At 39.4% G+C, this 12,193-nt stretch overlaps 1 protein-coding gene across 10 annotated transcripts in view; it reads right to left on the bottom strand.

The window, feature by feature from the left end:
• SMARCA1 (SNF2 related chromatin remodeling ATPase 1) overlaps positions 1-12,193 on the bottom strand; it is a 116,800-nt gene that overhangs the window by 39,016 nt on the left and 65,591 nt on the right. For 2 of the 10 annotated variants that reach the window (XM_070605180.1, XM_070605181.1), the window contains 2 exons: positions 11,785-11,895; positions 9,940-10,671 (listed from right to left, as the gene is read on the bottom strand). In XM_070605180.1, the coding sequence (XP_070461281.1) occupies positions 10,600-10,671; positions 11,785-11,895 (183 nt within the window). In that variant the 3' untranslated portion in view covers positions 9,940-10,599. Of the gene's footprint in view, positions 1-9,939; positions 10,741-11,753; positions 11,896-12,193 lie in introns of those variants that run through there. The other 8 variants (XM_070605187.1, XM_070605184.1, XM_070605186.1 and 5 more) reach the window with 4 other exon arrangements.

Consider the following 12,193-nt stretch of genomic DNA (forward strand, 5'->3'; position numbering starts at 1 on the left):
GGTCACTGTGCCCCCCCAACAAACTACCAAACACCACGCCCTGTCAGCTGAAATGCGTAACTGCTACTTCTTTCCCAATTACAGCTTTATCAACTCTCTCTAGCCAGCCCTTCCTATAGATAAGATTTGAGATATCTAGTCACAGAATCATCCCTGATTTCTGATAGCATCCAATCTAGAATGAACCCTCACTTCCTTAGACCCTCCTTCAATCACCTATCCAAAGCCCAAATCCTATAACAGGTTCTATCTACTATCCTCCCACTGAGGGACCCTATGGCGCCCCATGGTGTGCATTCCCTCTCCCTACAGCAAGTAATAAACCCAACTTGTTCAACTACAGGTGTGTTCTTGGTGGGCTTTAGCTGCAGAGCATTGACATGCCTATAAAATACATTATTTTAATTGTCTTTATTGTTATGTTTGTGTGTGTGTGTTTTACATTAAAGGTTGAAGGAAATAAACTTTCTGTATCATATTTATGATTTTAGGGGGATAATAGAGTTTTATACGTTGAGTGTACAATAACTACAAAGAGTTTAAGGAGAACAGGTAAACAGCCAAACTTATATTAGGAGAAACTTTCTAGTTAGTTTGCATTATGATAAGTAAGGTGAGTTATTAAACCACTTGAGTTCATTTTAATGGAAATTTGGTAGTGTTTGAACAAATGGGAGTCAATTTAGGGGCTCAGGGATGCATAACATTTTTTCCCATTTACAGTAATGGTGATTGCAACTTTGACTTGGGAGGATTTGCACTAAAGGAAATTGCCAGGAACAAATCACAAAGGGAAAGATTCTATTCATAAGTATGGGACGTGCAATAGCATAGATTTATCCTGAAGAATAAGAAAACTCTGGAACATCTGAGGGGTGCTGCTCACAATTTCCTCAAGAAATTAATATGAATTTCCAAGTCATAATAAAGATAACCGATAGAACTAATCAATACAAAATAAAATGGTCAATGCCTAAAACAGCACATGGTAAAATTTATTAGAAACAAAAAACTGAAAAACTACATGTCATTTGCAACACTGGAAATTGTGAAAACTGACCTGAGAAAATGCAGACTTGGTGGAAATAACCACACAGAAAAAAATAAGTGGTGAAACTGCACAAGATAAAGTTTGTTATTGACTATAATTTTACAGAAAAATCACACGTTCTTGAAGAATTTAGATCTGTAAAATTTGACCCAGGGAAGTAGACCTTGATGAAAATAATGCCGACAAATAAAAATTTACAATGTGAAGTAAATTTTACATTGAAAAATAATTTATTGATAAAGCAAATCCTTACTGTAAAGTTAAAATGAAACTAATCAATCCCAATGAAAATATTTTCAGTAGAATAAAACTACAAACAGAAAAAATGGAAATGGGCTATCTGTACAGTTTAAAAAATTGATCAAGGACTTTAGTTGACTTAAGAGAATTTGTTTCATTAAAAAGTTACTCAACAAAAAATCATCAATATTGGGGTATTAGTTAGGATACAGCTGCATATATCAATCACAACAAAATTAAAGATGGTGCTTTAAACAGATGGAAAACTATTTTCTCTCAAGATAAAGAATATAGAAGTGGAGGTACTCCAGAGTTGGTAAGGCAGTTCCATGATCATCAGGGACCCAGGCGCCTTCTATCCAGCCGCAGCACCATCCTTGATGTGCAGCCACATAATTCAAGATGGTTACTCAAACTCCAGCCATCAAGTTCACATTCCAACCAACAGGAAAGAGGAAAGGATGAAGAAAACCTCTCCTTTTAAGGACACTTTCCAGAAGTTGCAATGTCACTTCTTTGTACATCTCACTGGCCAAATCTTAGTACATGGCCATACCTAGTTACGAAGGAAGCTGAGTAATTTAGTCTTTTAGCCAATAGTCAATGTGAACAGCTGAAAAATAGATCGTCTTATTACTAAGCAAGAAGTAAAAGATGTATATTTGGAGGCAATTAGCAGTCTACGTCTCTGTTAGCATAATTGTGATATACATGCTTGTACTCAGAAACAGGGAGTCCAAATGTTCTTGTAGCCAAAATAGACGGGGGATCCAAACTGCTGGATCAAAAAGACTACTCATTCAAAACGGGAGAGTCAAGAAGGCAGGTACAAAATATCGTTCAGGAAGGAAGGCTCTAAGTGATGGACTCCAGATTTTCCACTGGGTTACGTACATGGGAACTCAAATGTTAGAATTTGGGATACTACTAGGGGACTATTATTCACACAGTAACTGTAAATCAGGACACCGCAACAGAAACAGCCTGGAGTAGATTCCCCTCCACCCACATCTTGTACCCAGGCCTTCTGCAGTGTAATTGTGCAGCATCTCCCAGCAAGAAGTGGAGTCAATTTCCCTACCCCTTGAATCTGGGCTGGCCTTGTGCTTTGCTTTGACTAACAGAATCTAGTTGAAGTTGTGTGAAATCTAAGCCTGGGCCTCAAGAGGCCTTGTAAGTTTCTGCTCATTCTTTGGGAGCCCTGCCAAACTGCCCAAGTTAACCCACTGGATGATGAGAGACCTGTGGCCAAGTTATCCCCACTGCCCAAGCCAACAATCAGTCAACCCCTACAACTAGAGTCATCTAGCTGATCAGCAGTCGACCATAGACATGTGAGTGAACTCAGCCAAGACCAAAAGAACCACTCACCTGTGCCCAACCCACAGAATTGTGAGTTAAATAGTTGTTTTAAGCCACTAAATTTTAGAGTGTTTTGTTACGTAGCAAAAACATACTTATACAGAGCCCAACTAAAATAAAGCCAAACCAAGCTTAGATGTCTTCAGAGCCTGAAGCTGACAATTCTAAATACAATTCAGAATGCTTTCCTTCAGCATATTAAGTCCAAACCTCTGCATCCAGGGACATACAATCACTAGTTACGGTTCCATGAGGCTAGGCAGCTTGGGCAGCTTGCCATGCTCCAGCACCTACCTAGAATTGTGGAAGATCTCCACATGAGGAAAATTATAGCATGCAAATTATTCACACATAGTTTACACTGCTTTTTTTAAAACTACAGAGTAAAAGCGTCTTTTAAAAGCATAGTCCATCCATATTCAAATTTTAGCAGTAGATGTGCATTTATAATAGCATATGAAAGTATAACCTTTTCTCCTTACTATTATGACCAGCAACAGTTGCCAACTCCCAGAAGAGAAGACTCAAAATACTGTGACACTGTTGCTTGGTACACCATTGTTCTCAAAGACTCAAGTTCACTCACAGTCTCATCAATAATCACAAAATATGGTAGATCATAAGAAATCCCACATAGGTAATGATTGTCATGAGAGGTTATCCAAGTTGCATTCTCTAATGGTAACTCTTGTGAAACCTTTTGTATTAGTCAGTGTGCCAGCCATATACAACATGTAATCAACCACATAGGCTGGAGGAACTGACTTGGCTACACAAGCTGAGTAAGCAGTCTAAAAAGAGTGTCCGTATTGGCCTCCAGGGGAAGGGGTTCAAATCTCCTCTCTGGTCCTCTCCCTATCCTCCTACACAAGTAGTGGAGGAGTGCTGAACTGATGGGTAAAATTCCTGAACACTTGTTGAACCAGTTTCTAGTGGGTGGAGCCTTAGGAATATAAACAATCCCATATGGGTAGAAACCCTTTCTGGATTCATTCCCTCTGGAGCTGGTAGCTCTGAGTTTTTTTCTCATTGGAATGGTAAATTCTGAGATTTGATTTTGGCTTAAGGGAAATGCTAAGCCATTCATCCTCCTCTGGTTCTGAGTTCCCGGCTGCCTCTACCCTAAACCTCCTGTGGTCAAGCCTAGCTCAGTAGAGGGCAGAACTGGGGTTTGGTGGCAACGTTCCAGTTAGTAAAATGTTACTTTGCTTTCTTTTGCTACTTTTTTATGCACATGCAACCCTTGTGGAACACACAAGGGTGGTAGGGTCAAGGAAGGATTAAGTATTCCTGAGTTTCCTAGCCTATTACAACTATAATTCCATCCCTTAATAGTACCCGGATCTCACCTCTGCCCCTAACACAGACATGGGCTCAGCAGACAGAGCAAATATATGCCCCGGGAACTGACATTTGGAGAGAAGAGTCACACAAAAGACATTGAGGTCCAGTCCTCAAACTTGAAGCACCGCTTCTGTAGGCCCAGAATATAATCTCCCATGTTCTAACAGGCAGGTGTTGCTATTGCTGCAAATATTCATTTTAGGAGCTAGGGTAGCCTTATCCGTGACTTCAAATTGTGGGAGCAGCAAAGTCTACAACACGACCTAGGTCTCCCTAAAATAAGCAGTGTGACATTTTTGGCCTATTGGATTGTTAGATCCAAATATCCATATGGCCAACTAGATGGCCGGCTCAGATTCTGTCCTCTTGATCTTGTTTTAACCTGCAACCAGGGATAAAGAGAGAATGATGGTGAGATAAAATTCTGGGGTGTCATGTGACTTCTCTAAGGTTTTCTGAGTCCCTTCTCCACCATATGTTCTCAAGTTGACTCTGATTTGAACATTATATAAATACTAATCGACAAATTTGTGGAAAGAAGATAAATGGATAGAACAACAAAAAATAACCCTTAGTGATTTGCAAAGCCTGATCAGGAGATAATACGTTCCTTGCAATGGCTTCTCTGATCAGGTATCTGATTGGCCAAGCGTCTAATCATGGTTATGGATTTCAGAGACTTTAGAGTGTGGATGCAATCACTACAGAGAGGTAGAATTCACTAATAAAAAGGAATTGAGGCCTTTACTGCATGGGGAAAGTAGCCTCTGGGCTGAGGTGAAGAGGAAAATTTAATGAAAGAAAAAAGAGGTCCAAAAGTCAAAAAGGCATTAAATAATGCCTGTACCTCGAATGCCTTGGCTTTGAGAATCCAGTTGGCCTGGAAATAGTGGAAGGCCCTTGGTTTGCAGGTAGAACGACTAGAGGACATTTTAAATGAACTGAAAACTCTTGTTTGGGGGCCGGCGCTATGGCCGAGTGGTTAAGTTTGCACGCTCTGCTTTGGCAGCCCAGGGTTTCACCAGTTTGGATCCTGGGCACAGACCTAGGACTGCTCATGAAGCCATGCTGAGGTGGCGTCCCATATAGCAGAACTAGAAGGACCTACACCTATAATATACAACTAGGTACTGGGGGGCTTTGGGGATAAGAACAAAAAAATGTTTGGCAACAGATGTTAGCTCAGGGCGAATCTTTAAAAAAAAACCTCTTGTTTGGGAGATAATTTGAGTTTTAGGAGTGATGGGAGGCAAACTAGGAAAGAATTAGGAAAAGAAGAAAGCTCGAGATCTTAGAAACCAGGATAGACATATTTGAAATGAAAAAAGGACATACCCACAAAGATATACCCAGACCCAATAGCAATCAGCTCTCACAAAAGTAAGGGAGCCATCTACCCAACTGTAAATAATATAGCTAACACACACTGGGAAACAGATGGAATATCATGGCAATCTTAGTAGAAAACGGGTAAATTATATTTTGGCAATGCTCTCATATGGCCAGCACGAAAACTAAATAGCATTTGGAGACTTACAGTTGATTCTAGGAGAGAAATGAATAAGGTGTCAATCCCAATTGATGATGGTGGTCACATACCAAATATTCTAGCAAAGATACGATCTTATGCAAAGTTTTTTTCTGTCCTAGATATAGCAAATAGGCTTTGGTCTCTACTACTGAAGGAGATATATTAGTTCAAAACTATTCGTGATGGGAGGTAGTTGAAGATAAGTAGTACAATCAACCTCCCATAGATATACAGAGACCCTGAAAAATAAACCACATAATTTGGTAGTCCTACATATTCTAATATCTATTATCACAGGAAGAGATCAGAAACTAACCAATCACATCTTGGAGGCAATATGGAAGGCAAAGTTGAAAGTCAATGAAAAGATATAGCTTGAAACTGACTTCAGTGGCCTAGATGAAAAGTTTCTCTAGCGGAAAAGCAGTGTATCAGGAAAGGGACAATCAGCTCACTAGGCCAACAGATGAAAAGGGCCTGCTTTAAGCAGGTTTCTGTAATGGTTATAGACCACGATACAGTGAGAAAGGCTAACACTCGGTCCAATTATCTAAATGAACCACTGCTACAGGGAAGGGGCACCAACTAGCATGGAGAACACTGAGAAAGACAATAACCTGGGCACCAGCTCTGGCCTTACCAAAAACTTGAGAACCTTTTATACCATAGCTATTGATGATATTAGAAGGTTTCGTTTGTTAATGGAGAGAAATTGGCACCCAGTACTTTGTACCAGTGCAGAGTATCCTGATCCAGTCACATCACCCACCAACTGTCCACAGAGGGACAGATCTTCTAAGAAAAGATGCACGACGCACTATCCAGTCATTACTCTCCTGAAACACCCCACATCTTTTTATGGAGTAACTAAGGGCTAAGATCTATGCACACAGAGTGTCTTAGTTTGGGTTTCCTTACAAGCAGACAAAGATTCTAATGCAAGTAGTTTATTTAGGAGTTGACCCCAGTAAACACCCACAGGGGCATGAGGAGGTGATACAGGGAAAGGAAAGCAGTCAACAAAGAGTGTGTTATCAACAGCTACTACTGTAGGTGACTGGAGCTTAATCCCACTGGTAAACTCTGGGGAACCACACAGATCACATACCTTAGAGTGACCTTGTTCAAGGGGTGAGAGAGCTGGGCTACTTACACACCAAATCCAATCACTTTTTGGTTGAGAGCTATTCTCAGAGGTGTTAACCCTCTAGCTCTGCCAGCTTATCATGGAAAGGGCAGAAAAGCCTTCCAAGGCCTGTGATAAAGCCCTCAGACAAAGAAATACTGACAGAAATCAGCTGGAGAACACAGAAATGATAAGGCTGAGGAAGAGGGGACATGACAGATGGCATGAGCTACATGTATTTGAACCACAGGAAAATCTTACCCCTTATCCATTGGGAAGGTTAGTTTAAGCAGACTAAATAAATGAAACATGGGGTAGAACACTGATAGAAATTTGAACTTTGATGGCAACTTGAGGATTTTAGGAGTTGATAAGAACACCTGGAGAGAGAACAATGTGGACACTGGCATTATCGTGGGCCTTGAAACTGTCCCAGAAATCTGGAATAGCTGCATTGGTTATTGCACCATAGAGGAGGAACGACAGACCACAGAGGGGACCTTTGCCAGTAACTGGGAAATATCATTTTATTCTGGTGACAGTAGTTTCTTTAGTTGGGTAGAGGCTTTTCAAACTAAATATCCAGCAACCAAGATAGCTGCAAAAATTCTAGCTCACTAAGTTCTCTTACCTGGGAAATCTCAGACAATGAACCAAATTTGGGGACATATTTCATGGGAGAATTGTGTAATCTGACAAGTAGTTTTCCATATAGCATAGCCACTTGCAGGCCAGGCAGCCAGGGAATAAGAAGGAACTGTGCAATAAAGACTGAGATACAAACGGCTATGATGAAAATGAGAGATTACCGAGTTCATCACCTTCTTTTGATTCTAAGGAAATCAGGGCCTGAGTGTCCAATGGATCAAGACAAATGCTTTATGAGGGCCTCTGTGGGAGCCCGAGGGTTTCTGAAAAACCTGTTTACCTCTTGTCTTCTATAGAGGCCTCGAGTGAAGGAAACCACTCAGGATTCCTGTTCTTTTATTCACTTCCCACCTTGCACATTCTCCAAACACGGAATCAGGTTGGGTCAGATTCCAGTACAATTGACTGGACCACTTTTGCTGGGGGGCTGGATCACTGTGCATTTATAAGATTGCATGCATGGATACAGCACTCTCTGGTGCTTCCTCTGGCCTCGAAGCAGCTGACATGGTAAACTGACTATCCTGCATGACTATCCTCCCCAACGCAGCAGCCAGGTCTAGGGCTACTACCCCATCAGTCTAGGCCTCTCACTTAAAATTGAATTTCTTTGTTGGGACTTTCAAATTTTCTATGACACTTTAATTTCTCTGTGTAAAATTGACAGTAAGAGAGCTTTCATATGGAGACTTGGGCATTTTATGTCCCCGACACTGTATTATTTGGACCGTGCTATCGTCTAATGTTCATTTATGGGCCTCCTTGGTAGGCTATGCTCACCAATGATGCTATACATAATCTAAGATGAAGAACAGAACAGGTGGTGAATTTTTCACTAAATATATAGTGTGGTCTTTAAGTTAACATCCTAAATAAAACTGTTTCACAAGTTTCTGAGGCTGACATCAGAGGCATTCATTGAATATCTTGGGGAACCGAATTTCACATCTCTTTGGTCCAAGAAAGGCTCATAAGACCCATGATACGGATCAGGGAAATGGCCCCATGAAAAGGCTAAAGAACTTACCTGCAGATTTTCTCCCCTATAGTAGATAGTCATATACTGCTTAGCTATTAACTCCTTTGGGTTAACAGAGAAAGAACAATCACTAGAGATTGTTAAATTTCCATGAAAGAAGTTCAAAGACCCTAATTGTACCTGCTCCCACCCTCCAACTTCATTCCCTCTAAGAAAAGAAATGCTGAATTGATTGATCAGAGTCCAGGATCCTCACCAGGCTGTTTTTCAGTGCACAGAACTTGGGGTATCAATAAGACCCTCTCAGGAATCATTGTCTCCAGCTCAGCTGACTGTACCTGTTAATCTCATTGGAGTAGGAAATTCCAATATCTTATTTTAGGCTTCGGAGCTCTGGATTAAAGTTTGGAGCCAAAGCACCAGCTAATGAAGTATTACTTCACTTACTTTCAGCTCCCTTGTGGACCTTACAGAAAGGGCAATTATATATTTGGGTCTATCTGGGTCCCTTAATCTAACATCATCCTAATCTCATCTCTTAACAGCACCTCAATTTCACCCCAACCTCCAAGAGAATATAAGAGTCTAAGTCCTAATAGTGAAAACAGTCAAAGGAATCCAATCCGGGGCACGGCAGTAAGAAATATGAAATCTGGACAATGAACGAAGACTTGGAAGAGTCCAGCAGACAGTGAGTTGTCATTCTAGAAGATCAATTCCTATGCTGTAAAACCCTTATGAGAAGATATGAGAGATGCTTACTTGAACCAAGGGCTACCCAAGGGTTGCCAGTGATAGGAAATGTGAAAGATCTTGGTAGGGGGAGGGAGCAACTCTTTAGTAGTCCAAACCTTGTTCTGATAACAAACACCACCGTTCTGCATTCCCAGCATTGCTTATTTATTTGCTGTGTGTTTCACACTAGATTCTGATCCATTTTTCCTGTTCCCTTATAACCTGACCTTGGCTCTGATTAATTGCACACTAACAGTTTCATGCGACAGGCCAGGTCCTTTCCTGAACTGACAGCCCCTGTGGCAGAGGCAGTAATGCAAAACATTCCATTTGTTCCCCTACACTTGCCAGCCCTCTTGCATGTACACAGGACCACGTGGCTAGTTTTGGACAATGAAATCTAAGTGGAAGAAACACGTCACTTCGGGGCTGAGGCAATAATAAGCCTACATGAGATTCTTCAGCCTCTCTTTCTCCCACAGTTGTAGCTGAAAAGGCCACATGTCCCAGATGGTGCAGCTACAAAACACTGGAGCCTCAGTCAGCCTGGAGCCCTGAGTGACTACGTGGAGCAGATCGTCTCCCATTCTCACATCCCTCGGACCTGCATGGGATCTGTAGTGCGAGCAAGAAATTAAGTCTTGGTGTGTAAAACCCAGATTGATTGTTATCTAAGCATAATTGTATTTCTACAGAAGACAGCACCCTTCTTCTGCATGCACGGTGCTTATTTCATACTCTTAATTCAGTTGTTAATAAATCTATTTGTTATACCCAGACTCCTCTGAACAGGCTCTGAGACAGAAGATCATGCACAAGTCAGCAAGCAAAGCTTTAACGTTCAACCAGATACACAGTAGTGAGCAATATAATTCAGTAAACACAACTATTTTCTACTGCACAAAAAACAGGAAATAATTAAATTTCTTATAGACATTTTCTTTATTATATTTTCCCACTTGAATATTTAGAGAATAATTTAAATGTAATGCATACTGACAGCAAGCACAGTATCAAATATTAGTTTTTTTAATATTTTTCTGTTCTCACCCTTTATTCCTTTAGGGAAAAAATATTTAGATGACCTCAAAGAAACAATTATTATGCTAATCACAGTATGCAGTAACACGTACAAGCCCATACTCAATAGAAAAGAAAGCAACAAAGAAGTGAAAAAGTCTTTCTCCTCAAATCATTTTAATTCATTTTTCCACAGCCATATAAATTTAAAGTATGAAACAACAATAATACAGCTATAGAATCTAGGTTCTCTTTCAAAGCAGCGGCATATAAAACATAGAAAAGCTAAAACCTCAGCACAAGCTTCAAAAGAACAAGGACTGAGAGAATTTTGATGAAGACATGAAATGCACAAAATACAGTACACAAAAATACTAGAATGCATAAAATATAAAGCTACACATTTCAGGTAGAAAGCATTGTAAAATATATAAAATATGCAAGAAATCAAAACCAAAGAGATTTTTCTTAGAGTACCATGAATACACTGGAACTGGCAATTAGCATTTGAAGATGGGAACAAGAAAATAGCAGTTTCCCATTTAAAACTTTATTTCTAGGCTTTAGGATTTCACCTTCTTGACATCCTTCTTTCCAGAGCTCTCAGTAGCTGACTCTGCTTTTCTTTTCTGTGACTAAAATGGAAACAGATTTAATGTTCTGCTCCAATATGCACATTTTTAAATGGCCCAACAATGTTAAATCTAGGATGTAAATGCATTAAAAAAAAATTTTAACATGAATATTCACTTAAATGTTATACTCACAGTTAATGTTCTATATAGCCCAACAAACTATATAACCCAATGTAAAATAACCTTCAAAGATGTTTCTTTATAAGAAAAGACATAAAATACCCATCAAAAATAGTCATCAAGTGTCTACTTACACATGGTACTATAAATGTATTCTTATTTTAAAGAACTACTTAATATTTAAAGTTTTCTGGGCAAAATGTTATTTATGAGTGTATTATTTTTTAAAACGTTATGATAAATGTTAAAATACCATATTTCATATATTCTATGATGCACATTTCTTTCCCACTTGAGCATCTCTGAAATCAGGATGCACCTTACAATTGATGACAAATTATAGTTACTTGACAGCATTTTTTCTTAGTGGTTCATAAAATAATGCTGTCTTATAATGGAAGGCATCTTAGACTTGATGAAATACGGTAGTTTACTTCATCACACTCAAATAATATGATCTATTGAAGAGTATTTTAAATTGTAGCTATACAAGGCAACCTGACTGGATTAGAATCAAGTCATCTTATTATTCAACAGTTAACTTATTACCAAGTAAACCAAGTAAAGCTTTGCTGTCTGCCCGAAGTTCTTATTTGCACTCACAGTTCCACAAAGATCTGAAACTTATTTGATCAAATCAGAACTCCCAGGTTCAACCTCAGCCCCAGCCCACCCCACCCCGCCCCTCTCCTACTCCCCACGACAACTCTAGTCTCAATTCAAAGGATTTTACTTGCATTAGACTTCTGCTTAAAGCCATGAGGGATTTTTTAAAATACTGAGCCCTGTTATTAGGGAGTTCCTAAACATATGTTCTACAGATAGGAAAAGTGTGGTTGTAGTGTAATTCTTTTTCTGTCAAAAACAAATTAGCATTTCATAAAACCACTTTTTATAGTAGGTATCACTATGGCATTAAACATAATATAGGCATTTCAATTATGTAAAAAAATGGGATCTACCTAAAAGTTAGGAAAATGCTGAAAATTTTACCATTGGAGTTTTAGTTGCCCGTTTCTTCTTTTCTGCTCTCTCTCTTTCCTCAATTTCCATATTTTCTTTCTCAATCAATGAAATCAGAGTATTACAGCGTCTCTGGAATTCCTAAACCAAATAATAAAAGACTTAATTCCTGAAACCCAGGCATAATCTTTAAAAACGGACAATTCTTTAATTGTATCATTTCTGTGGTACAGAATTTCTAAAGTTGGTATTCTTCAGAACAATATTTATACAGGGTATTAATAGATTCCACCAAAAATATGGGGAAGGGGTAAATGTCACTCAAGGGGTGAACGGGTAAACAAACTGTGGTATACGCATATCATGAAATACTACTCAGCAATACAAAGCAGAGGTACACACAACAACCTGGATGAACCTCAAGGGAATTAGGCTAAGT

Source organism: Equus przewalskii, chromosome X, assembly GCF_037783145.1.
Source record: "Equus przewalskii isolate Varuska chromosome X, EquPr2, whole genome shotgun sequence".
NCBI classification, from domain to species: domain Eukaryota; kingdom Metazoa; phylum Chordata; class Mammalia; order Perissodactyla; family Equidae; genus Equus; species Equus przewalskii.